Source organism: Eucyclogobius newberryi, unplaced genomic scaffold, assembly GCF_026437365.1.
Source record: "Eucyclogobius newberryi isolate DKJ021-1_F unplaced genomic scaffold, fEucNew1.0.hap1 SCAF_14, whole genome shotgun sequence".
Classification (NCBI taxonomy): Eukaryota; Metazoa; Chordata; class Actinopteri; order Gobiiformes; family Gobiidae; genus Eucyclogobius; species Eucyclogobius newberryi.
This window is the reverse complement of record NW_027315768.1, coordinates 23,222,055-23,247,941: the sequence shown is the minus strand read 5'-3', so window position 1 is coordinate 23,247,941 and position 25,887 is coordinate 23,222,055. Positions and strand designations below refer to the sequence as shown.

The 25,887-nt window shown below is 40.3% G+C and overlaps 2 protein-coding genes across 2 annotated transcripts in view; both read right to left on the bottom strand.

Annotated features, from left to right (window-relative positions):
* Positions 1–1,577: 1,577 nt before the first annotated feature.
* On the bottom strand, positions 1,578–13,063 carry bard1 (BRCA1 associated RING domain 1). Its single transcript, XM_072445055.1, has 11 exons — positions 12,916–13,063; positions 12,649–12,705; positions 12,166–12,314; positions 9,778–10,778; positions 9,265–9,345; positions 8,740–8,912; positions 7,511–7,625; positions 7,269–7,407; positions 5,532–5,624; positions 2,750–2,847; positions 1,578–1,972 (listed from the first exon to the last, which is right to left on the bottom strand). Exons 1-11 carry the CDS (start codon positions 13,005–13,007, stop codon positions 1,631–1,633), a joined length of 2,340 nt encoding a protein of 779 aa, XP_072301156.1. The 5' UTR covers positions 13,008–13,063; the 3' UTR covers positions 1,578–1,630.
* Positions 13,064–14,571: 1,508 nt separating this feature from the next.
* The window catches only part of abca12 (ATP-binding cassette, sub-family A (ABC1), member 12), a 38,430-nt gene continuing 27,114 nt past the window's right edge, over positions 14,572–25,887 (bottom strand). The window contains exons 36-48 of the mRNA XM_072445050.1: positions 25,251–25,428; positions 22,959–23,074; positions 21,746–21,908; positions 20,825–21,078; positions 20,306–20,510; positions 19,690–19,799; positions 19,298–19,448; positions 17,733–17,867; positions 17,443–17,546; positions 16,555–16,647; positions 16,258–16,363; positions 15,254–15,391; positions 14,572–14,808 (exon numbers count right to left, since the gene is read on the bottom strand). Coding sequence (XP_072301151.1) covers positions 14,710–14,808; positions 15,254–15,391; positions 16,258–16,363; positions 16,555–16,647; positions 17,443–17,546; positions 17,733–17,867; positions 19,298–19,448; positions 19,690–19,799; positions 20,306–20,510; positions 20,825–21,078; positions 21,746–21,908; positions 22,959–23,074; positions 25,251–25,428 — 1,852 coding nt within the window. The 3' untranslated portion in view covers positions 14,572–14,709. The remainder of the gene's footprint in view (positions 14,809–15,253; positions 15,392–16,257; positions 16,364–16,554; positions 16,648–17,442; positions 17,547–17,732; positions 17,868–19,297; positions 19,449–19,689; positions 19,800–20,305; positions 20,511–20,824; positions 21,079–21,745; positions 21,909–22,958; positions 23,075–25,250; positions 25,429–25,887) is intronic.

Below are 25,887 nucleotides of genomic sequence, written 5' to 3'. Positions count from 1 at the left end.
TATATTTTTTTGTGTCATTCATCGCTTGGGAAACTAGCCAAAGATGATGAAATAGATGATGAAATGCTATGTTTAGACAAGTAAATATGAGTGCTGTGAGTTGCTGCTGCAGAGAACTCGATTGAAGCAGTTCCATAGCAAAAAACACACTCTTTATTTACATCTACTTGAAAACGTTTGTAAAATGATATATTATTACTAAAGTGTCAATGTGTTCAGGGCAATGTGGTTACAACCAGTGGTGGAAACACTACTTAAGTAAAGGTCCAGGTACAGGAAGCAGAGTCACATGCAATGGTCTTGATGAAGAACTTTGTGGATTTTTGGAACAGAAAAACAAATTATGTTTTATGTGTACATTTTTGTACAAAGCCAAGACTTGAACTACCTTCTATCTCCATAAACATGCTACATATAAACCCTCAGCCAGTTCAGACACTTCCAAACCATAAAAGGGTTAAAAATGCAGTGCAGTAGAACAGATACCTGCTCTCAAATGTGAAGTGAAAAGTAGCAACTGTAAAAATCACTGAAGTAGATGCCAAAAAAAAGTACATTACTTTCCACCACTTGTTGCAGCTAACTTAAAACAAGGAGTCATGCATGCACTAAAACAGCTGAGACCAACACAAAGTAGGCTTTTTTTTTTTTTTTTTTTTTTTACCAATTTTGATCAAAGCCCTTCTGTCAAATTTGTCTTAAACCTTACTATTTTCCAGTACTGAAAAGGACTAAAGGAGGAAAAATGAAGGGATCGTGAGAGCCCGAGTGCGAACACCAGAGTCAGTGCTTTGCTAATAGCGGTTTAGATGAGAGCATAACTTACAGGTTCACGCAGCCATTCTGTTTCATTACAAAGTCGACTCGGGCTTCTATCTTGTCCTTGATGCTAATTGCACTCTCCCACCTCCCACCGTGGACGAGGAAAGGGAAGCAATTTTATGGAGCACATAGCAATCAATAGCAATTAGGTGCAACTCTGACTAATCCTGTGAATAAATGAAAACGGCAACTTGGGAAATGGCCACTGGTAGTCCTCCGAAGGCACCTGCTGCACAGACTGTTGTAACAGAAGAAAAGGCTGGAGACCTTTAGGACAAAGGGAGTTGTGCGATCTGCTCCAGTAAGAGTCAACGCTGCGGCAGAACAATTAGTGTGAGTGTAGATCGATACTCAGAGTACATCTTCTTTTAAATCCGTTGCATAATTAGACAAACATACTACATGCAGTTCATGGCAAATATTAACACAATATAACACAAGCAAAAAAAGGTTTAAAATTGATAAAAAACGTATGAGTGGCATTGACACAAATAAGACAGTTTTGCTACAGTTCAATATTTATTGTAATTGTTGACAATTATTATGACTTGCAACAAAATAACATTGAGTCTCAAAATTAGAATAAGCTGTAAAACAACTGCTTTTAATAGTGAGATACAGATGATTTGTTTTTTACCTGAAGCACACATGTAATAAGTAGAGTCAACATAAAGGTAGAAGTGATGTTCTTTTTCAGACTAAAATACTGATTTCAGTGGCATTTAAAAGCATAATTAGAGGGCAGAGTAAATAATCATAATATCAGCTAAAAAGATGATAACTGCTGTGCACAGGGAATAAGATGCATTTAGGTCTGAGGCTCTGGTACTGGGAGCAGTCTGAACGCTGTGATGCAGTGGATGACCCAGGAGGACGGGGCGGACCACACCTTTCCTCTGTGGATCACTGCAGGTCTGTGTGGGCCGTGGGGGTCGTACAGGATGTACTGGGTGCACAGGGCCTGGTCAGAGCCGGGAGGGGCGTGGTAAGCGGCCGCACTCAAAGTCTGGGTCACGTCGCTGTCCGGTTTGGGCTGACGAGTCAGAAGCTGCCCTCCGCCGTCCCGCAGCAGCCGGGTCAACTCGTCTTTAGCAGGACTCGAGAAGGAACCCAGCAGGAAGAAGAAGCAGCCGTCGAAAAGAGGGGGAAGCTACATGGACAATGGTAAAATAATGTTAACCGGACACATTAATATGAATGTTGGATATATGTATATATTTTTTATTTAACTTTTGTTTACCAAAAAACAAAAACAGGAAAATTGGGTCTCAGGATAGCTGTATTTAAAATGACTGGGACAATACAATAAGCTTAAACTGGTTGCAGGAGCCATTTTGACTGCTCAGCCCATGGGGCACTGTGGGGGCACAAATATGGCAGGACATTGGCACCAGGGGTTCAAAGGTGAAGAACGATGTAGCTAAGATAATAGTTCCATAAGGTGAAGAGGCTTATGATTTATGACCATGTCTAATGTAGTTTCATGTGTTATTGATGCAAAGTTGACCGAGTTGTGGTTATTTTTGCAGGTTAATTACCCTCTACATTAAAATAAAAATAATTTCTGTCTGTGTAGTTCAAAAACACAGTATTGTTAAATAAACCATGCTGCCTAAATGACTTCTGTATTAAAGCATCAGTGAGTATTTGTCCATCTAGACTCATTTTCAGATACTTGATACACACACAAAAGATGATAAAATATGTATCGAGATAATTTTTTGAAGAAGATTGAGCTTCAAATGTCAGTATCTTGGAAAAACTAAATATTGATGAAATGTTCCATCTTTATGGTACCATACTAGCCTTTATGGTGAAAGTGTGTCATCTACAAACCATTATTTAGTTTTGGAGCTACAGCATTTCTATGGCTCTGTTGGTCCAATTCCTCAGACGATGTGCTTTATATCATGAGTTTGTTATTTACCAGGCTACATCTGTTGATCCGACTGCGCTGAGGGCCTTCTCCAGCTTCATGGTGAGTTTCAGGCACTCTCTCGCCGGCTCTCAGACATGCCTCCACCCCTGCATCAAAGAGCCCAAATATAAAGCCACGGCTAATTATGCAGACTCAAAACAGTGTGACAGCCGTAACAGAGCAGCATTTTATCAGACAAATTCAAGTGTTTGCATTTGTTGACGGAGCGAGACGTCCGGCAGCATGATGGAGTTAATGATGCCGACTTGTTTTATGTGTCGCAACTTGTGCAAAAAGCTCCTCTCTTTGGAGTCAAAGTAAAGAGACACATTTCCGTTTTTGCTTCATGGGTCCTATTAATTTTGTTTGGTTTAAAAAAAATCTAACATTTAATAAACAATGAAATGTTTGGTTTTTTGGAGTATTCCGATAACGATACAGAAACGTTAGTTGAGGTTTAATTATCAGACTAATGTGAAATGGCTGTCCAGAAATATCACCTCAAGTTTCTGACTGCCTTTTTCAGTTTTACATTTAATCAGCTCCATTTGTAGTTTGTCTTGTTTTCCTATAAATCACATACTTGATATTAAAATGTTGCATATCTTCAAAACGACAATATTATCTAAATGTCCACCTCTACACCAAAGATAACAATAATAAGTGGTGTTTTTAAGTACCACCAGATCTACATTGCAGACCATCTCGGGGCTAAATTAGTACTAAAACAGGTGTAAAATGGGACAAGACCAGGTTTAACATGAGAGTAAACGATGGACAGGGTAAGTTCTAAATAATAATCATCCCAAAAGGAAGACAAAAACGTAAATAGATTTTGAGAAACACCACTCTAGCCTAAGCCAATTAATACTTGGTTGTTCAAAAACGTCATTATTAAATATTTTAGTTTTACCCACATAGAAATGATTACAAGCAGCCCTTAGCTTATAAAGAATCTAGTTTTATATGCACTATGAGGATGCCATTTTTTGCTTCCATCGATAACAGTTGCTCACTTTGACAAGTCGGGCTTATCACATCTAGAGTTGAGCCGGACACAAGTTGAGATGGCAGACCGACATGAATCACCACATCTTTCCTCAGCAGACACGCACGAGGACGGACGCTGATGGGGCGCTGGGGGGGCCGTCGTGTGGGAACGACGGAGCGACGCACAGCACGCGACAAAAGAGCCCGAGAGGGGGAGGAGACCGAAATACTCAGCCACACAACAAGACACAGAAACACTTTAAACGCCTTACTTTGCAGTGACAGACAAAAAGTGTGCCCTGCTGTTTTACCACACAACACTGCAGCACGCTCACCGCCGGGCGACGCCGACGGATACAGAAGTCAAGGGCACACCGAGGTGCCACAAACTCTTTTGACGGCAAGTCTCTTTTCGCTTCTCCCAAACACCGATTTCCTCTGAACATCTGCTCGACTCGGTTCAAAAAAAGAGCCAGAAAGGCGCTGAGAGAGAGGAGCTACCATTCCTACAAAGCATTCATCAAAATCAAACAAGAAAAGAGACGTCGCCATTGTTTCATCAAGAGATACGACCGCTTAAGGCACATTGATTCACACTTTTCCTCGGGAGTCGTCTGCCTGCCACGCTTGCCATTTAGTTTGAGCAGGTGTGTGCGCACAACAGGCAAAGATTACTTGTTGGGAAATTGTAGGTTGCAAATTGTTCTTTTAAAATGATTCCCAATTGATTCCTTGTGAAGAAAAAAAAAAAAAGATTATAACAGCGTGGTCTCTCCAGGAAAAAGATAACAGAATTTAAAAAGCAGGTGGAGATGAATGCGGATGAGCGGAGCCTTTGGACTTCAGTGGTTAAACGGTGAAGAACAGACTCGCCGTGCGTTCACAATAAACATCTCCACGCAGGCTCACAGCCCACTCCCATCACTGCAGTTAGGGAAACATCCAATTAATAAAAAGGTAATGCCTGTGCGTCTGAATAATAACCAGCGTGCTGTTCTGTGGCTGTAAACGCTGAATCCCAGTTTGCTTGTGAAAATTGATTTGGATTGCAAAGACCATAAATGGCTCCAAACTGCTCATAACGTGATGAGGAAAAGCAGACATTGTTTTGGCAAAGCGATCTTGAGAAATCGACTTGAACATGACGTTTGTGTTGTGTCGATTTGCTGGTGTAAAGTAATTGAACTCTTTAGGCAATGAACTTAAAGTATAAATGTAAACTAAACATTATGGAATTATTTGTAAAGGAATGGAAAAGTAACTAGAACGGTATTTTTTAATCACAAGAAGCCATTCATGTTATTACTTACGGTTTACTATACTTTAATGTATAACAATGATAAAGTGTCTCCAATGCAACGTTACAACAAAATTAAGTCAATACAAAGCAAGTCAGGTGCCCAGAAGTTATATCTTTAAAAACAAGGGGTGATGTTTTAATAGTCAATGTGTTTTTTTTTTCTTTTTCAAAAGCCATGTCCAAACAAAGGCATTTTCATTTTGACCTGGAGAGTTATTCGTCTGCTTTTTGCACCTGGCAGATAATAATTTTCCTCCGTTTTAAAAAGCATTTCTAGCTTAATACAGTGAGTGTTGTAAAAAGCATTAGCACTACTGTGGATTTTCTGAAGAAAAAAAAACATAACAGTGCTTTGTCCATTTCAAAAGGTGGGAAAACATAAAATTGCAGATATTCTTTCCAATAACAGGCACCAAGTGAAATCATGAGGCATTTCTTCAGCTTCCAATGTAATGTGCTGCTTTAATTCACGTAATGAGAATAGGTTTGCCCCGTACTTACAGCTGTGTTTGACCACCCAGCAGCCCACCAGGAGGCCGAGGAGCGTGCTGGAAGTGGTCGGCATTGGTCCGTCAGGCACCAAAACGTGAGTCACTGAAAGAGAGGCAAAGAAAAACAAGATTGGAGCAATTTCTCAGGGCAGAGAGGGCTAAAGTTTGCTATTGTCCTCGTTTGTCCTCAATCTTTTTTCTTTTTTCCCCCCAGCCAATGGAGGAAAAAAACATTTACCATAGAAAAAAAATACATAAATCATTGGATTTGTGACCTTCTGTTGAGACTCCCAGGAGGAGCGTAGAGCATCCAAACAGCTTTCCTCACATGCTGGTACTGGGTCGACTAAATGCCATGTTGTACTTCTAATACACTTGGGATTATGCAAACATGCTTATGAGATGCATATTAAATATTAGGTTTAATGGTCATTATTAGGGCTGAAACAAGCTGAATATTTATAATGTATAGAATATAAACAACAGGTCAAACAATTACATCCCATTTTATATAGTTTCATAGATTTGATCAAAACACTTGGCAGCAATAGCAAGAATAGTTGAATTTGATGAACAGATTTTATAAAATTCAAAAATGTAAGTATATCAAATTTTACGATTACAAGTTATGATTATTACGACAACAAATATCATGATTTAACGATTATTCACAAAGACAAAATAAAGTTAAATATGACAAAAAACGCCAGATAGCTCCATTTTTGGACTATAGCTTGGAACTTAAGCTTGGTTTTTGGTTCTTACCATCATATTGTGACTTGTATAATCACCATTATCGATAAAACGAATAACCTCCACCGCCCACAGATCATAAATGTAAACAACATCTTTGTGTGCAGTCAGAGGAGGAAAAGTGGCGAGTGCTTTTTTTCCATTGGAGGCCTATTCATCACCTAGAAAATGCCTCCTAACGTTTTATGAAGAATGATTTCAATTACTTTGGCTCTCTTGTGTTTTCCCATTCATTACTATGCACAAGTGAAAGGGGCTGTTGAATCATAATGACGTATATGGCTCTAAAAGCACTCTCGAATGGCCACTGAAGCCACAGCAAGTGACAGTGTAACAGAAGCTTATATCAGCGCTTTGTTGTAAAGGCCCTAAAGCCGACAGTACGTATGCAGTACAAATGCAGTACAAGTAAATGACCATTAGACCCCGTTACCAGCTGCAGATGAGGATTTTACGATCCAAGAAGGCCATCACAATAATATGGAAGACACAAACCAACAATCAAGGACTGGACGCAGACAGATGACCCAATTTGACTTATTTTGACAGACCTTGGACTAAATGGGACAAAAAACGCGGGACAATTTAAGATGTGAAATATTTGGATGTCTTGTGCAGCTACAGTCTGTTTTGTTCTTTACATTTGCCTCTCGTGACATGTCCTAAATTTTAGTTTCAGTTTTTAGCAAAACAAAACAACCGCCATTGGTTTTCAGAGCGATGAAAAATTGGGACCTATGCCATAGCGATGAATTATTTCTAGAAATATTCCTTCTTTTGAATGGTAAAAAGGCTTCAATAATTCAATAAGAGGAAAAAGTAATTTAACTGAAATCCAGGAACACACCAACTATAATATTAAAAACGTATCTATAATTGAATAATCCATAGTTGATGACGTGAATGAATCATCCAACGTTAACACAGTAATCACAGTGGCTTGGACTGGGCCACTGGTGTGTTCATGTTGAGGATGTTGTCAAACAAACTGTACCTGATTCAGTGAAAGTGTCGGCCATTCTCGCCCCGAGCAGCCGTCCCAATTTGGCGAGTTGTTGCTGTTCGCTCGCTGACAGTTTGCTGGACAGGATCACCACCAGTGTTTCGTCGCTTCTGCTCAAGCTCTTTTTTACCTTGGGAGAAAATATGACAGTCATTTTTTAAAGTCTGCACATCTGAATTACAAGATTTATGCTAGACAGGCTTGTTTTGCAGCAGGAAATTAAAAATGCGCACCATGGCGGGGCTCAGAGTTGTATTTGCATTGGGAGTTCCTTCGGTCGCTTCTTGGAAAATCTCCAGCATCTCACGACTCGCTGCATAATCGGCAGGCCTCTTTCCATACAGATTACTGCAAAGGCAAATACACAGGGGAAAAAATTGACTCAAAAGTTCACTGTATCTCAGAATGCATATATTGTTACATCTGTTAGCCCTGAAAACAATAATCATAATGATATCATGAAAAGCAAGTACAGTAAACAAACCACACAGCTGAAATGTATATGCGTAACTTGGAATTTGCATGTAGAATTTGCTTTATTTGTGAATACAGACTTTGCAATAAATGATGTTGTCCCATTCCTGTTGGAGATTCTGTAGATACTAACATATTCCAACATGTTTTCAAACTTATAAAAGCAGGTCATGAGGCAATATTTGTCAGGAAGTAAACCATAAACCTTCCATGACCTTAATTAATCAAAGCTTAGTTGGGACGTTATAAAACTTTTCTTGCATAAAACTGAATCCAAACACAGAGGTGACCCTGAAAAATGAACAGAACAGAAGAACCAGGCCCAGCAGGTCTCTAAAAGATTAGGCGTCAGCAAAGATAACACCTGGGGGACAATTAATAGGTCCATTGGTCCATAAAATAATTCATTTGGATTCATACCCCCGGCGTCGCGCACACACAAACACAAACACGCTCCTCTGCTGACAGTGTGTGGCAGCACGCACATATGCACCGGAGAAGCGGCAGCACGTGAGGACAATATCTAAAGAATAATAATAACGCATGGATGAGTGTGTAGGAGCCACGGTGAACTTCTGCGGCTTTAGAGTCGCATAGCACTTTGAAAACTTGATTTGCAAGTTTACTTTTGAAATAAAGTGATGATTGCAAGAATTGAGCAGGGGTAAATGTTTGTGTTGAAAAAGTCATCTTATAATGTACTTAGGTTTGCATATGTCGGTGTAATCCCTCATTCATCCAGGCGTGTTCCATAGTAGAAAAAGCTTCAGTTGTAGTCATCTGGACTACAACTGAAGCAGGTTTGCATAAACTTTGTGTGAAGTATCGCCTGCACTTAGCTGCCAGGGACAAGCATTTGGAGTCTGCTACGTTTCCTGAATTTAATTTCTCAAAAGACAAACACTGAGCTTTTATGTTGACAGGCAGAATACATAAATATATCAAGACTTGGACTGCTGTACCGGTCAGAGGCAAAATTCCTCCTTACAGCACGTTTGTTGAAGCTCCGAGCTGCAGCAGCAGTCTGGCGATGGCGGCGTGTCCGTTCCTCACAGCGTCATGGAGAGGAGAGTCGTTCTCGTAGCCAGGCGTGTTCAGGAGAGCTCCTCTGGAAACTAGGATTTCCACTACTGTCAGATGCCCAAGGTTACAGGCCTCATGCTGGAGAAAACAAACATTATAAAATAAATATATGCGGCAGTCTCAAGGTTGAAGAATGGAATTTTACAGAATACAAAAGGAAAAAAATAAATCTATCCATTTTCTACCGCTTGTTCCCTTTCGCCTATCCCAGTGACTTCGGGCCTTAGGCGGGGTACAAAAAAAATATATAACATAATTTTCCATCGGTATGACCTATATAGCTTTACTACATCAACATGCAGATTACTGAAGACATCCAGACGCATCACAATGCAATGATGGATTTAATTGTTGTTAAATCGTTTCCATGTAGAGTAAAGGAAACTGCCGCTACAATCTACGTTTTAAGAGTCGTGCGCTTTGACTGTACCAGAGGTGTCCAGCCGGCGTTATCCTTCAGGTTAGGGTCTGCCCCTTGCTCCAGCAGCTCTTTGACAGCGTTTGCGTCTCCCTGCAGACCAAACAACAACACACCGGGTCAGACGCAGAGCCCTGTAAATGCATGGCTTCAAACAGAGGCACTGATCCCACAGCACTAACGCCCTGCTCCCATCAATCACACTCCACTGTGGGCCATTGATTACCGTGTCCTGATCCAGAGGGAGATTATGGCTATGTTTACAGAGATCAGATTTGTCTCTTTATTCTTCAGAGCCTTGAGAGCACTAAAAGAATCCACAAAAGATTAATAATTGCTTTAAGTGGATATCTCTGACATTTACTACATTGTAACAAGAATAAACTACAAACAAAATCATAATCAAAAGAGGATTAAAAGTGCTCTTCCCCTTATGACAGCACATTTATAAAGTGAGGTAAAGCAAAGTAGAGATTTCAATCTAAAAAATTCATAATATTTCAGATTATTCTGGAACCTAGTGACCTTTATGGCAGCTATATGCAGCTGCGTCTCTCCCTTGTGGTTCCTCTTCATCACCGCAGGGCTTCCGGAGGAGAGGCGGGGAGATTTTCTGCTGACACTGCTCAGGGAGGAGGATGGGCTGTCTCCTAGCTCCACTCGGGGGCTCCTCGTTGCCTTTGAACCTGCAGGACTGGACAAAGACGGAGAGCTGAGGACAGGAGAAACCCGACGACCTCCTGATTTCCTCCTGCTCCCTGGTGACGCTCTGGGACGTTTCGGTGTCATGTCTAAAGAGAGGCTTTCCTCCATTCTTGACCTTTTCACAGCTGGCGAAGGCTCATTTTCCTCCTTTTTCTCAGCGTTGTCCCCCGTCTCACATTCATTTGCAGGTGGTGTGCCATTCTGGTCAAAATTGTCCATAATTTCCGTGCTGGACTCTGCTGCTTGGTCACTGGATGTAGTTGCCGGGACAGTTCCTGGGGCAGTGCAGGGGCTGAGTTCATTAGTCGTCCCCTGGGGCAGTTGAGCACAAGGCTGGTCGGCGCTGACAGTAGGGCTTCCAAAGGAAACCCTCTTACCAGACTTGCGTGGCTGCTCCGTGCATGGCTGATCCTTTAACGCCGCGGGCCCCTTCGAGATCCCCCACTGCCGATTTATAGCCTGCAGCTTGCTCATCTTCTGCGTGGTCTGTTTCTTTGAGGCGCGAGCAGAAGCATGCGCTGATGCCTGCCTTCGGGTGGCAGCGCATTTCTTGGTTTGCCGTTTGTTCTTTGCACACGAGTTTTGTGCTTGAGGACTACCAGAGCCAGAGTCTTGAGAGGATGAAGTGAAATTAAAAACAGACAGGTCTTTAGATGCATTTGTAGCGTTTGCAGCAGCAGGTTCTCCAGGAGGCTTGCTCTCTGGTGACGCGTCTGCAGCAGGTTTTTCTACCAGACAGCGGATTTTTCGACTGCGAGGGCTAAACCAGATTTTGAAATTCTTCTTATGGTTAGAGTTGGGTGATTCTTGCTTTGTTGAATCTGTAATAAATCAGTAACAATGTTTACAAAAAGGCCCAGTGCTTTCAGAAGAAACACATTTCATTTTCAATCACTATTCATCTTTGCTGATGCAACGCCTTCCATTTATCAAGACATTGACCAGAATTCTCCAGGAGTAAAAATGTAATAAAGAAGAATGTCTTTAAAAAGGTTATTAAATAGTAACTTTTTTTGATGTACACCTCCTGCTTGTTTCCATGGAGAGGTCATTGCTTCCCCTGGGATCTTCCTGTGTCTGGCATCAAACTAATCAATCTCCACAGAATAAAGAATGTGCCACAAGTTACAAGATCTGGGGAGATTCAGTATTTATGTGCAATAAAATACCTGTAATTGAATAAATGCAAGTATTGCCCCGTAATATATCTTATTATTTGCTTATATGTATTGTTGTTGTTGTTGTAGAAGCTAAAGAAAAGGGAGGGAACTACATAGAACATGATCCATCATTTCATTTTATTGCAGGCATCATGGAGAAATAACTTTTAACCGGTATATCTTATTTTTTTGCAATATGACAGTAATGATTCACATCAAAGGCTTGTCAAGACCTTTAAAAGGAAAACATGTTTTCTACAATCCTGTTAGCCGCTTTACAATATCAAACTAACATTCATGTGCAATTACTGTCATACTTTACGCAATAATGTCACACTCATGTGCATAGAACTGCTGTAAATAAGAGTGTTTACTTTACCACTATGATTAGTATTATTTTTATATTTATTTATTTTTTCCTTCTCTCTATTCCCTATTAAGAATATGAGAGGTTTTGTACATAGGAATTTTGTTTATAAGAGTTTTTTTTTCTATTAAGAGTGTTATCTGTTCCTTTCTTCTGTATCTACTTGTGTTGCAGCACTGAAATGTCCCCCTGTGTGGACAAATAAAGGCATATCTCATCTTATACTGTGAGATTTGAAGATTCTTGCATCCCTACAAATAAATGGCATTTCAATGTAGACAAGCAGGTGGCAGACCCTCAGCAGAAAAGTTACATATTGTACCTTTAAACATGGAACAGACACAGACACAGACACAGACACAGACACAGACACAGACACAGACACAGACACAGACACACAGACACACAGACACACAGACACAGACAGACACAGACAGACACAGACAGACACAGACAGACACAGACAGACACACACACAGACACAGACAGACACACACACAGACACACACACAGACACACACACACAGACACACACACACACACACACACACACACACACACACACACACACACACACACACACACACACACACACACACACACACACACACACACACACACACACACACACACACACACACACACACACACACACACACACACACACACACACACACACACCTTCTGGTGCTTTGGGGTTGATGAGTTTCTCCAGACCACTGAAGAGCAGGATGATGCTGCTCAGCTGTCGGTTTATCTGGATGTCCTTCACCCAGGCCGGACTGTGACACACCACACACCCGTCTCCTGCACCGGAGCCAGCACAGGACCTGAGACATTTAGGACAACACAAAAATGAACAGCAAACACAACACTTCAAGATCTACTCAATTTGTACTGCAATGAAAAGCGAAAATACTTTTTTTTTTTTTTTTTTTTTTTAGACATAACTCTTGGGGGTTTTCAGAATGATGAGAAATTAGCCACTGCCAGAGTGAATGACAAGTTAATACAGACATCGTTTGAAACTTTGAAGAGGAAAAAGGCATTCACATTTTGCATATGACAGGAAGCTGAAATCCCTGAATAAATGCTGTAACACAATGTATCATTTTAAAGCAACTCTGTCACAAGGAGAACGCAGTTTAATTCATGAAACAGTACCTGCACAATAAATGTTCACACGTCCCCAGACAAACAGGATCCTTCATTAAATGCGAGCTGCACCAAAAATACAGAACATAATTACTTTACGAGACACAGGCAAGAACACATAATCCTCAAAAGTCTAACACTTCAGAACCTACGCAGACGCCATGCTTATATAAGAATAGCATGTATAAAACCCATGCATGCAAACAATGGCAAACTGTATTAAAGAGGAAATATGACAATTTGGTAAATGTGATACAGCTGAAAGGTGAAACGTACCATTTGGAGCAAAGTAGAAGTCTGCGAAAGTTTGAAATCGCTTCTTTGGTTTTCGTCCAAGCCGGAGTTTGCAGGACAGCTTCACTATCCATTGTCAACGTGTATTTGGTGTTTTATTACAATGTCTAAATGAATTGTCTTTTATTGGAGCTCAACTCCCAAACGCTTCCTCAAAACATGGACACTTTGCGCGCGTGAAGTTTGCGGAAACGTTCAGCTGCACGACGTAATGACGTCAGCGAGCAGACGCATCTCCCTTTCAAAATAAAGTAAGCTCTTTTTACTTCTTTTTCTGCCTTTTCTTTTTTTCTTTTTGCAAAGGCCTAATAAAAAAGTAGTTCACACAACAGGAGAAAATGCATTAAAATCCCAAAGACGTGTCAGAAATCACAAAAGAGTTTGAGACATAAACGAGAAGAGAGCAAATAGTAGAGTAGAAGCCTGTCTCACATCTGGAAGAAGACTGTTCCAGATTTTAGCTCCATAAAACTGAAACCAGATTCCCCACCTTTAGTCCTGACTCTAGGCACCACCGGTCCCTGAGGTCCTCAAAATCCGAGATGGTTCATATGGCACTAACGTGTTCAAGATGTAATTTGGTGCTTGGATTGACTTATATACAAGCTGCTTTAAAGTCTCTTCTCTGAGCCACAGGGAGCCAGTGCAGAGACCTGAGAACAGGACTAATGTGATCATACTTCCTGGTTCTAGTCAGGACCCGAGCAGCAGCGTTCTGGATGTACTGCAGCTGTTTTACAGCTCGTTTGGAGAGGCCAGTGAGCAGGCCGTTACAGTAGTCTAATCTACTGGAGACAAACACATGGATAATCTCTCCAAATCTGCTTTAGATACTATACTTTTGATTTTGGCAAGGATTTTAGATGGTATAAAGATGTTGATGTTATTGATTTGAGTCTGAGTCCATTATTACCCCCAGATTTCTAACTTAGTTTGTAGGTTTTAGAGCGAGACTCTGGAGGTGACACTAACACTTTCTCTTTGTTTCTGTGGCCAAAGACGATGATTTCAGTCTGAGTCTGAGTTCAGCTGGAGAAAGTTGTTTTGCATCCACACACTGATCTGTTGGATGCAGTGACAGAGTGAATCCACTGGTCCATATTCACCTGCCGACAGTGAAACATAGATCTGAGTGTCGTCTGCATCATTGTGATGGGACACATTTTCACTGCGTATCAGCTGACCTAACGGCAGCATGTAGAGGTTGAACAGAAGGGGACCCAGGACTGACCCTTGGGGCACATCACAGGTCAGGGGCATGTGGTCTGAGACACAGCTACCAACAACTGCTCTTTCATCAGACTGTGATATGGAGATAACACTGGCAAGTGTTTAATGAAATGTACAAGAAAAGAAACTGACACATTTTGAATGGATTGCTTTATTCGAATTATAAAAATACACTTGCATCATATAGAAGAAATTTTATTTTATTTGATTTAGTGAAGAAGGTGCATTGAGGATGTCATTTATATGAAAAAGTAAGGCACAAATGAGCATTTAAGTAATGCATGTGCAACATATTTTGAAATACCTAAATAAATTAGAAAGAATAAACATCCATGTTATCTGATCATATTAAACACATACATTTTAATATAACATATCCTTCATAAAAATCTTTAGTACATATAAACTTCAGATAATTTGTATTATTGTGTATAGATATGTATATTATCTTGCAATGATTGAATACATTTGTATAGAGATCATAATCACAGGAACATTTTACACAGGATTTACAGTTTACATTGGATATAAAGGGAAGATTAGACTCTAAGCCTCGACGTCCTTCATGGAGCTGTCGTCATCAAATTCACCATCAATTGATGAGGTTTCCATCTCCATTGTTCCCATGGCAAAGTTGATAAAGACCTACAAATGGCAAGTACAACAATTAGTTCAAAAAGCCTTTTGAATTAATGACTGCATTTAGGTTAATATGAATCATCTTCCTTCTGCGGCTTACACCCCTCTGGGTCCTCTGCTTGTGGTATGTCCTGTTCCCAAAGTGCCAGAGGGGCTGAGTGGTTGAAGAATATCAGCAGTGGCTGCATATAAAGCTCATGGATTCTCTCCTAACTCATATTCAATTTATTCTCCCTGAGGCATATCCCCTGTCAGCTCCTGTCTGGCTCTTTTTTAACTTTTTCAACTCTGTTTTTTCACTCCCACACAGCTTTTGTCTGTCCCCGCTTTCCCTTGTCCTGTCTCATCTCTTGTCCTAATTTCCAGATTATTTCCCAGCAGCTAAACTCATACAAAACTGCGCTCTACTACTCCATTGACCTTGCTGTTTATGCCAAATCTATGTCCTCACCTCGTCCAGGGTCGTTTGCCTCACAGAGAAGTGTTTAATCTCAAGGTTTTCTTTGCTGGACTCAAGCTGACCAAAGATATCGGCCACTCCACCTGGTGCAACCGGTACATGGTACTCCACCATAGCCGAGTGTCGCTCCTGTTTAGAGCAAGAGAGGATTTAAAAAAAAGATACAATTACACAACAAAAGAAAAGGAAGAGTATATGTGTGTACACTGCAGGGGTGGGTCCAGCCCAAAAATATGTAGTACAACGTCAGCAAATGACAGAGAATTTAAAATAAATTAAATAATAGCACATAAAGAAATGGGCTGGGCCATAACATATCGCTCATGATATGTTGTTGTTTGCACGATATATTCTGCGTTCACACCGCAGCTATGGTTAACATGTAGAGCAGCTTAAGCACTGATTGTAGAGGCTCTGCAGATGAAATAAACACTAATAATGAGGATTCATGGTGGCAGCCTAAAACAAGTTAGCACTAATATGGTTGACGGTTGTGAAGTATTTTGTCTCGCATCAATAAATTACATTGTATTTGGAATTTTCTCTTTAGTATTGTGAGATAAATTAAAAAAAAAATCTTAATGACACTAAAAGTACATAAGTAAGACTAATACTATGATAACTACAATGTAAAATGCCATTGATAATAAGTAGCAATGTATCTTAAAATTACAGGATAGACAGGATAGGAGACTTCAAGTAAATTAACCAAGAAGAGGAGTATTCATCATGACAAACCTCAGTCTTATGACTAGTATGGTTAATATTACAATTATCCTTCTTATAAAATAGGTTATGGCTAACTATGAATATAAATATCCACAGAAATAATAATAAGAATAATAAGAATAATAAGAATAAGAATAATGACAATAATGATTTCTGATATAAAGAACAGTTTTTTTGAATTGAATTTTCAACAATTCCCTACAATAATTCCTTTCTTCAAGAACAGAGTAGAACCGTGTTTAGACAAAATAGCTGGCAAAGCTCACCTTGAGATAAGTGCTGGGAAATCGGCTCTGCATGAACCGAGTGATTGCTTCTGCATCACAAGAGGCTTTGGCTAAGTACATCTTTACTGTGAACCCGCTGCCGAACCTGAAGAAGAAGAAGAAGAAAAAAAACATGTTTATGAATAAAGTAGAGTCATAATGTTGCAAAGAGATTTAAAAGAATAGAGCTTTATATTGTGTGACACAAAAGAGCACAGACAGAGCGGGGAGCGATGGAGGGAACAGAGGAGCAGGGGCGGAAATGGCTGGACTGGACATTGAGGAGAGGTCACTAACCTGTTCTTAATGTGCTGCAGGGAACCCAGGCATTGGAACTGACCCTTCACCATGATGGCTAGACGGCCACACAGAGCCTCACACTCCTCCATGCTGAGACACAGACACAAAGAGAGCGCCGAGGTCACTTTACATAAGCGGTGCACTGTAATTAACTATGGCCTGTATAAAATGTGAATTAACTTCTATTTAAATAACATGATTTTTACTGTGGAGAGAAATAATTGGAACATCATACAAATGTAAGGAAAACGTGTGAACTCAGTAGTTATTGACCAGAGAGTGTCTGAATACTGCTTTAATCAACCTCAATGGATGTGTCGCGTACCAAGATAAATAAAATAAACTTCATAATAATAATAATCAACCACGAGTCAACTGTATTCATGTAATTAATCTTATGCAATTTTTTTAATGACCCGTGTCAGTGAAAAGCAATATATAAAACAAACTTACTTACTACACTTCACTAATCCTGTGTAAAACGTAATTCACAGTATCAAATCTATAATATAGAAAGCTACACTAGGTAATAAGTACAAAAATAGAAAATGAATTTTTGAATTGTGCAAAAAAAAAACACTGGATAGGTAACTTTTTGAAGAAGTTCTACTATTATTTTTGGTTACTACACTAGTACACACACAAAAATTGGGGGGAAATTTGTATCTGTTCTTTGGAAATAACCAGAATTTGTTGTATTTAATGTTTTGTCTGTCTAATTACATTCACTTACAAATCAGGTTTTAAATACATTTTACATCCAAACTTACTCTTTCTCTGAGTACCATTAAACCCCTTTATCAGTAAAAAAATGTATTATTACTATTCAGAATTGTCTGAATAGTGCTTTATTTAACTGCAGCTGCCTGGTTTTGTGTTTCTAACCTGTGTGAAGTGAGGACCACAGCGCATTTGCCCTTGACTTCGTCGGAAATGATCTTCCACAGGTGGCGTTTGGTCCGTGGGTCCATCCCAGAGCTGGGTTCATCCTGAGACAAAGGAAGGATAGCGAAGACTGAGAGTTTGACCAGAGACTGAGGTGGCAACAAAGTAAAAGTATGTAACTGAATCGACAATGTGCTTACTCAATAAATAAACTCATAAATGCTTTCTCATAAATGATTACATAAACACATATAACAAAAAAAGAAAACCATATTTACTGAATGTCATACCAGAAGTAGGATCTGTGGCTGTCCGACGAGAGCCAGAGCGGTGGAGAGCTTCCTCCTGGTTCCACAGCTGTAACTGTCGCTGATGGTGTCTCGATAGTGGTTCAGCTCCAGCCTCCTCAGTAAATAGTTCACCACCTGCGAAACGAAAGCAAGCAAAGGTTAAACCGAAAGTAAATCTCTCTCTGTTGCTGCAAACTTTGTGAGGAGTCTGTGCGGCGATGATGTAGTGGGACATGAGTTTACAGATGACTAATTATCGGTGTTCAGATTTTCCCTTTTAGTGTGTGTGCTCTCCTCATAGTAGATATTCACTATTACATGACGACTACATTAAATCACCATTGCCGAGAATGCAATACAATGATTTTATAACGATAATGCAATGTTATTTGGCTTTGGGTTTTTTGTCCCATGGGCTTTATTTGACAGAATAGTAGAGAGTGAAAGAGGGATGAAGAACAAAGCGGACATTCAGCAAATTATTGGAGCCAGGACTCGATCTCACGACGTTGAGGGGCCTGGCTTATGTGCCGCTGCTTAGACCATTTGAACCGCAGGCAGCACAAAAGCATCATTTTCATCCGTCGACAAGTTGAGTGAGCGAACTGTCCATGTCACTAATGTCTGTTTTACATTTTTGGGTTTGTTTAATGATAATAAATAGGCAAACATTTATAGCTTGTTATAATAAAACAGGCAGCAGGACAGTAGTTTGAGAGATCCAGATCAACATGCTACTTTCAACATTCTATAATAAGAGCTTTTGCGATCACCTTTGATGTGCCATCTCATTACGCCTGACAAAAACATGTCAATCCGAAACAACCCCGGCCTGTTTCATTATGTGCAGCTAGGGAACTGTCAGTGATGCCACAATATATATATATAACGCCATTTTTGTGAATTAGGCTGACGCAGAAGTGCAGGCCATTATAATCATTGTTGTCTGTGTTTGCAGCCGAGACATGAGGCCATTACGGCTGATGTGAAAGTGCACATAAAGATCAGTCTTCACTGTAAATGGATGAAATCATGTCTGTAATGTCTTGTAATGTAACCGAATGTTCAGTCTTTGGATACAATTACTTGGATGAATCAGTGACTAAACGAGAAGCCTTTGTGCAACTGCATTGTATAATGTGAACCAGATCGCACCGATGCCAGAAGCTAAAAGAACAAAACTCTGTAATCACCAAAGAAACAAGATTGATTAGTCCTCAGGATGATAAATGGGATGAATGGGGCTGGAGTGACATGTCAAATGAAATCCCCCTCATCAACGACAAATAGTTTAGACGACAAAATGGATGGCAGCCTGATTCTGAAGTTTGGAGAGCACGAGCTGACAAGAGAGAGGTTTTTATATTTTGAGACAGTTTACAGCTTTCGGTGCATATCATTCAACACTTCACACACTCGCCTCTATTCACTATTCACTGGAGCATTAGCAGGCACTAGCCTTGCCGTGTGGAAGTGCACTTTTTAATTTATATCTGATCTGGTGTTGTTTGGTAGATGGTGCTGTCACAGTGTTTTTGAAACATGGCACAGAGTTTCTGACTTACCCGGGGTATCTCTCTCTTTAAAATGCCATGGAGGCGAGCGTAAAAGTACAAGTGCTCCTCTCCAGTCAGCAGATCGTCCAGGGCGTCCACTTGAGGACAATATCCAACATTAACTCCTTGGTTACGGCACTCCATTATGTCAACCAGGCGTCTGTAGGGAAAACATAAAGATTCTCTAAGAACATATTCTGTACATCGAAAAACAGAGTGTTCCTATGGGTATTCAAGTGTGCTGTAATTTCCTTGCTAAATAAGGTCCACAAGGATGTTATTCACAACACATAGAATTGATGTTAAGTATGATGACATTAACAGAAATGTTATGCGTCACAATGTCAAGATGTTTTGCTGTGTGTGTAATGCGTATACAAAGATGTTCAATGAGAAATTACCCATCTCTGTCTCTGATCTGTGCTGTTCCATCAGTGGGGCTGACATCTCCGGTTAACATCTTAAAGGTGGTTGTTTTTCCTGCTCCGTTCACTCCCAGTAGACCAAAGCACTGTGGACAGAGAGTTAACAGAGAGTACAACAACACTGTAGTAAATATGAACCATAACAACATCGACATTTAAAAATCTTCTTAGTGGGGTTAAAACCAAATGGCCAGATGCTCACAGTGACCAAAATTATAACAGTTAATTAGCAACTAAAACTTTGTACAGTCACCACAGCGTCTAAATATTCTCGCTCCTCGTCAAAAGCTGCATCTATGAGGCACTCGAGCTGTGTGCACAGCGTGTTTCAGAGAGAATGAACCCGCGGCTGCACTTCCTGTTGCAGCATCATCATTACTTTATAGATCTGACTGTTCAGAGTCTTGACAAGTTATACGTGTGAGGATCAAGGTAGATGTATAGATTTATATTTGTATATTGTATAATATTCGATTAGTACTTCTGTAATATTTAATATGAGTAGTGATGAGTAGTGATGTCCCTAGAAGGGAATGTGGTCTGTAGTTGATCAAAGAAGCAAACACAAGTGTGAGTGGGTTTGTTTTCTCACTTCTCCAGCAGGAACGCCCAGGGACAGCTTCTTCACAGCAGGGACCTTCTTGTTGAGGTGTTGATAGACCTTTGTTAGCTGGTTCACCTGCAGCACATCTAAGCTCGCTGCTCCACTAGACACCCGCAGGTGCTCAGCAGCCACGTCCTCATCCTCATTTACACAGGGCACAAGCGGTATTTCCTTTCTTCTCCGAATCAGGTCCCTGAGAAAACAACCGTGTTTATTCTAAAAAGCATAATTAAAGGTGTATCTCATTGGAAGGAAAACACAGATCTGTTAGTTCTAGAGTCAATTGTTGATCTGCCTTTATCTTTTGCAGAACTCCTTGGCTAAACATGAATATGGCTCAAATCTTAATGGCACAGAAATCTCAACAAATCTTGAATACAGACTATGTCCAGGTTCTATGAATAAAATAGTGGCTCTTTCTTGTTGACAAGAGCAGTAATCTATATATTTAAATGATAAGAAAACAAGAAACATTATTGACACTGACTAGCGCTTGTTACAACTGACCTGACTTTCCGTACGATGTACTTGTTCAACAGCAGGCGCAGCGTGAAGAAGACGACTCCTTGTATGAAGGAGGAGATCATCATCAAGCCCAGGGCGTCGGTGGAGAAAGGGTCCTTATAGGCATCAATACCATAACCGCTCAGCAACTGCACTTGGATGTTCGTTCGTGCTAACTCCAACAGCCCATTACCAAAGTTGAATTGTGGGAAGATTAGGAAGGCGTAGTTCAGCCTGTCAAGGATGACTTTCATGATCTGTGGGAGGAAAAACAAAACAGCTTTAAAGCGCAGACTCAAAGATAAATGCATTACCATGGATTATATATTTCTCATGCAAAACAAAATACACAGAGGAAAACATCCTTACAAAAACTACACTCACTGGCCACGTTTTAGGCACACCAGTTAAAGTCCTACTAAATTCCAATATTTTATCACTTTTGGACTGGTTTAAACCTAAAATGCAAAAGGCACCACAGTAATAGTTCAAACTAGGAATCTGATGCAGAAGAAAATGGATTTAAGTGACTCTGAATTGTGTTATGGACTACTGGATTGACATTTATTTTCTAAAATGACTGAACCACAGGACTTCACAGCCAGAACTGAAAATAAAGAGGGTGATAGACAGCACTATAGTGAGCTCAGATAAGAATGGTCAAACTAATTTCAAATGACAAAACACTCACGTCGTGTCTCTCTAAGACGTTCACACTTGCAGATAGACCACAATTGGGATCATCAAACTGGGACTTATTTGGAAAAAATCTTGGACTGTAACAGGACTAAACCATGTCTAGAACAGGACCAAATTAAGTCTACATCTGGACTAAACTGAGCTTAAACCAGGTCCCAAAGTGCACTTTGTTTGACACTCAATGGGAATTTCTCTATTTTTGTAATAACCCATAATATCTCAAACCTCAGTATGTTGTTGTGTAATCTGGCCCATGAAGTAGAGGATGGAGGTTGGTATGATGGTGTTGACACTGAGGAAGAGGTTGATGCACACGTAGGTAATAAAGGCCATCTCTGCATCTTTGAACACACTTGACAAGAGATACATCCAGGGAAAGGTAGAAAACCTATAGGAGAAAGAGCAGTAGAAATGGTCAAATATATAATCATATTCTGTGTTGCAGTTTACATGCACATAAGATAAGATAAGTAATGTTGTTTAAAAATAGACTATTTTGTTGTGTATAAAGTACACAGAGAAGCTGATGTAAATAACGGTCGGCATCATAGACTACTGAAAAAGGGAAAAACACTGAAAAATACCACTATGCGGAGGGTAAACATTCAGTCCTGGCACCAAAAGAGATGAAGATAAATTACTTCTGCCTCTATTCCCCTGGTACGTTCCTTTTTTGTTTTTCTGTCTTTTTCTTTCACATAATCGACTTGTTCGTTTGATTGGGGTGCCCGGGTCAGGCCGACAGAAAGGATAAGACACAAAGGAGGAGTGAGTTAAAAAGAGAAGGTAGGTGGAGTGGGAACTGGGAAGAAACCAGACATGAGCCACAAACACAAACAGAGCTTGACAAAGACAAAGCGTCGGGATGGCATGCCCAAAAAAGGTGCTTGGTCGGCAGACGCTGGGTGCCAAACTATGACAGGAGACAGAAGTGGAGAGGCTGCAGACCGGACCAGGTGCGAGCACACTGACAGATGGAGCACTGTGATTATTCATTGCTCGGGAAAGAGACATCTGTCTGATAGATGAGGGGCAGAATGCTGAGTTGGCCTGGAAGAATGTCAGGCTCAGGGCAGGCACCACGGCAACAACACTGAAGACTTGCATAGTTCAAATCAAATTCTGATATCCATAACAATTACAGTAAGAGAATAAGAGAGCCTAAATGCATTTTCTTTATCTTTCTTAACTCAAAAAACATTCCAATCAAAATTATTCATTTGTGAGTATTACCGTACACATCTATAAACTAAGACAAGCAAACAAGCTATGTTACTGTTTAACATGTGTGACATACAATGTAGAAGTTACAATATACTACAACCAGCTTCCTAAATGATTGACCTAATTCAATGATAATGTAATATTCTGGGCATCCCTGCCAGATAGAAGGAAGGAAATGGATGGATGGCTTTTAAATATTAATTTTGAAACGTACCCGAAAAGGACCAAGAGCACAGTAACTGCTGCCAAATTCTGACGTTCAGTAAACGCTGGTACTTGGAAAGCTGCAATCACTCCAACGGTCAGAGTCACAGGAATCATATAGATGAACTGCAAAAAGTAAAGGGCAAGGTCTAGTTTTGCCGAATTGTCCATTCAAATACAGATAATGTAAATAAAAAATACATATTTTTGCTATAAAAATGATAGACTAGAGCAATCATATGCAAATGTAGGCAATTTCCTTTTGAAAACTGCAGCCCTTTTATTTTCAATGTCACTTATATGTAATATATGTATGTAATACTTCACAGTATCGCATCTCTAAGAATGTCGGTGTAATCCCTCATTCGTCCAGGCGTGTTCCATAGTAGAAAAAGCTTCAGTTGTAGTCATCTGGACTCAGTTTGAAAAAAATAGACGTTTCGACTCTCATCCAAGAGTCATTGTCAATAACAGAATTTAGGTCGAGAACTCCGATATTAATACTGTTCTGTGGTAAGACCCGCCCATTGGGAGGAGCCTTCCTGAAGTAGAAAGAGTTGTTTGTTTCAACAGAAACTCCCCCTTGTATCTACCCAGCTAGCCTATTCAGAATCTTAATGGGCTATTAGAAACCTCTTTGTCTTTGTGAGACCCTGGCTCAACCACCCTGAGTACCTGATTAGCATCTGAATGTCCTTTACCTTTCCAGGGGTTCAGAATCCCATTATAAATAACAGGAAGATGAAACCTAAGCCCTCCATTTCTGTTTAAAGAAGGTCTTTCTTTTTTAACAAAAATAGCTTCCTTGACTCCTCTTTCAAACCATCTTTTCTCCCTGCTTAAAACCTTCACCTCACCGTCTTCAAACGAGTGATTAGAGGCTTCAAGATGGAGATGCACGGCGCTCTGAGGTCCTGAACTAGTATTTCTTCTGTGCTGATAAAGCCTCTTGTGTAGAGGCTGTTTCGTCTCACCTATGTACCGTTCTTTACAACTTTCTTCACTGCATTGGATCGAATAAACTACATTGCTCTGTTTTTGAGACGGCAACTTGTCCTTTGGGTGAACCAGTTTTTGTCTTAAAGTGTTTCCTGGTTTAAAATAAACAGGGACTTCGTGTTGTCTAAAAATTCTCTGCAGTTTTTCCGACAGGCCAGACACATAAGGGATAGAAACACCCTTCCTTCTGTCCGAAATGCCCTCTCAGCCTGTGGTTACCCCGCTTGGGCCCTCAACAGAGTGAAGAGAACCAAGAAGCAGGACAAAAGGGAAACCCTTATGTGTCTGGCCTGTCGGAAAAACTGCAGAGAATTTTTAGACAACACGAAGTCCCTGTTTATTTTAAACCAGGAAACACTTTAAGACAAAAACTGGTTCACCCAAAGGACAAGTTGCCGTCTCAAAAACAGAGCAATGTAGTTTATTCGATCCAATGCAGTGAAGAAAGTTGTAAAGAACGTTTCATAGGTGAGACGAAACAGCCTCTACACAAGAGGCTTTATCAGGACAGAAGAAATACTAGTTCAGGACCTCAGAGCGCCGTGCATCTCCATCTTGAAGCCTCTAATCACTCGTTTGAAGACGGTGAGGTGAAGGTTTTAAGCAGGGAGAAAAGATGGTTTGAAAGAGGAGTCAAGGAAGCTATTTTTGTTAAAAAAGAAAGACCTTCTTTAAACAGAAATGGAGGGCTTAGGTTTCATCTTCCTGTTATTTATAATGGGATTCTGAACCCCTGGAAAGGTAAAGGACATTCAGATGCTAATCAGGTACTCAGGGTGGTTGAGCCAGGGTCTCACAAAGACAAAGAGGTTTTTAATAGCCCATTAAGATTCTGAATAGGCTAGCTCGGTAGATACAAGGGGGAGTTTCTGTTGAAACAAACAACTCTTTCTACTTCAGGAAGGCTTCTCCCAATGGGCGGGTCTTACCACAGAACAGTATTAATATCGGAGTTCTCGACCTAAATTCTGTTATTGACAATGACTCTTGGATGAGAGTCGAAACGTCTATTTTTTCAAACTGAGTCCAGATGACTACAACTGAAGCTTTTTCTACTATCTCTAAGAATGGTAAGTGCTCCCATTTACCATTCTTAGAGATGCAATACTGTTTTTCAGAAATGCGATATTATGGTTAAAATGCAAACACAAATATTAAATAAGTGTGTATCACAAAGCATTGGCAATGGAACAAAGCATACACTTTTTTACACAATGAAAAAGTCAATTCAAGCATATTTTTTTCCAGTCCAAGGTATAATTTGACTGAAATGTGTCATTCTTTAATCAGAAGAAGATTTTACCATGTCATAGAAGAAGTTGATGACCCAGTATAATGGTTCACTGACTCCGGCGATGTGCTGTAGCCTCTTGGAGCCGTTGTGGTGTTCATTGACCTCGTAGATAGCAAAGCTGGCGGTGGTGATAGAGTATCCTGCCAGGATGCAGAGAGCTACCATGATCTGGATCATGCCTTGGACACTGAGCGGGAGAAGATGGATGTGTTGAGTTTAATGTTGTAGAAACAAAAAAGGCTCGCAATTAGGAGCTTTTCCCACATCACCTGCCATGTACATTTTGTGATACATGCTGTTTTTAAAGCTGCACTGTAAAACTTTTCTGGTAGAGTGTCAGCCACCTTCTTGTTTCCATAAAGAAGTTATTGTTTTGGATGAAATGTTCCACATTATGGTATAAAACTTTAAAAACATACTTTGGAAAACACCTCTCCATAGATCTGACCAGTAAATTGGCCGAGAGGTATCACCTGCTTGTCTCCAAGCAATAACATCTCCATGGAGACAAGCAGGTGACGGACTGTCTATCAGAAAAGTTATAATGAGCCGCTCCCCTCAGGCAGGAGGCTACGGTCCATCCGGACCAGAACCTCCCGCCACAAGAACAGTTTCTTTCCCTCTGCTGTTGGACTCATGAACACTT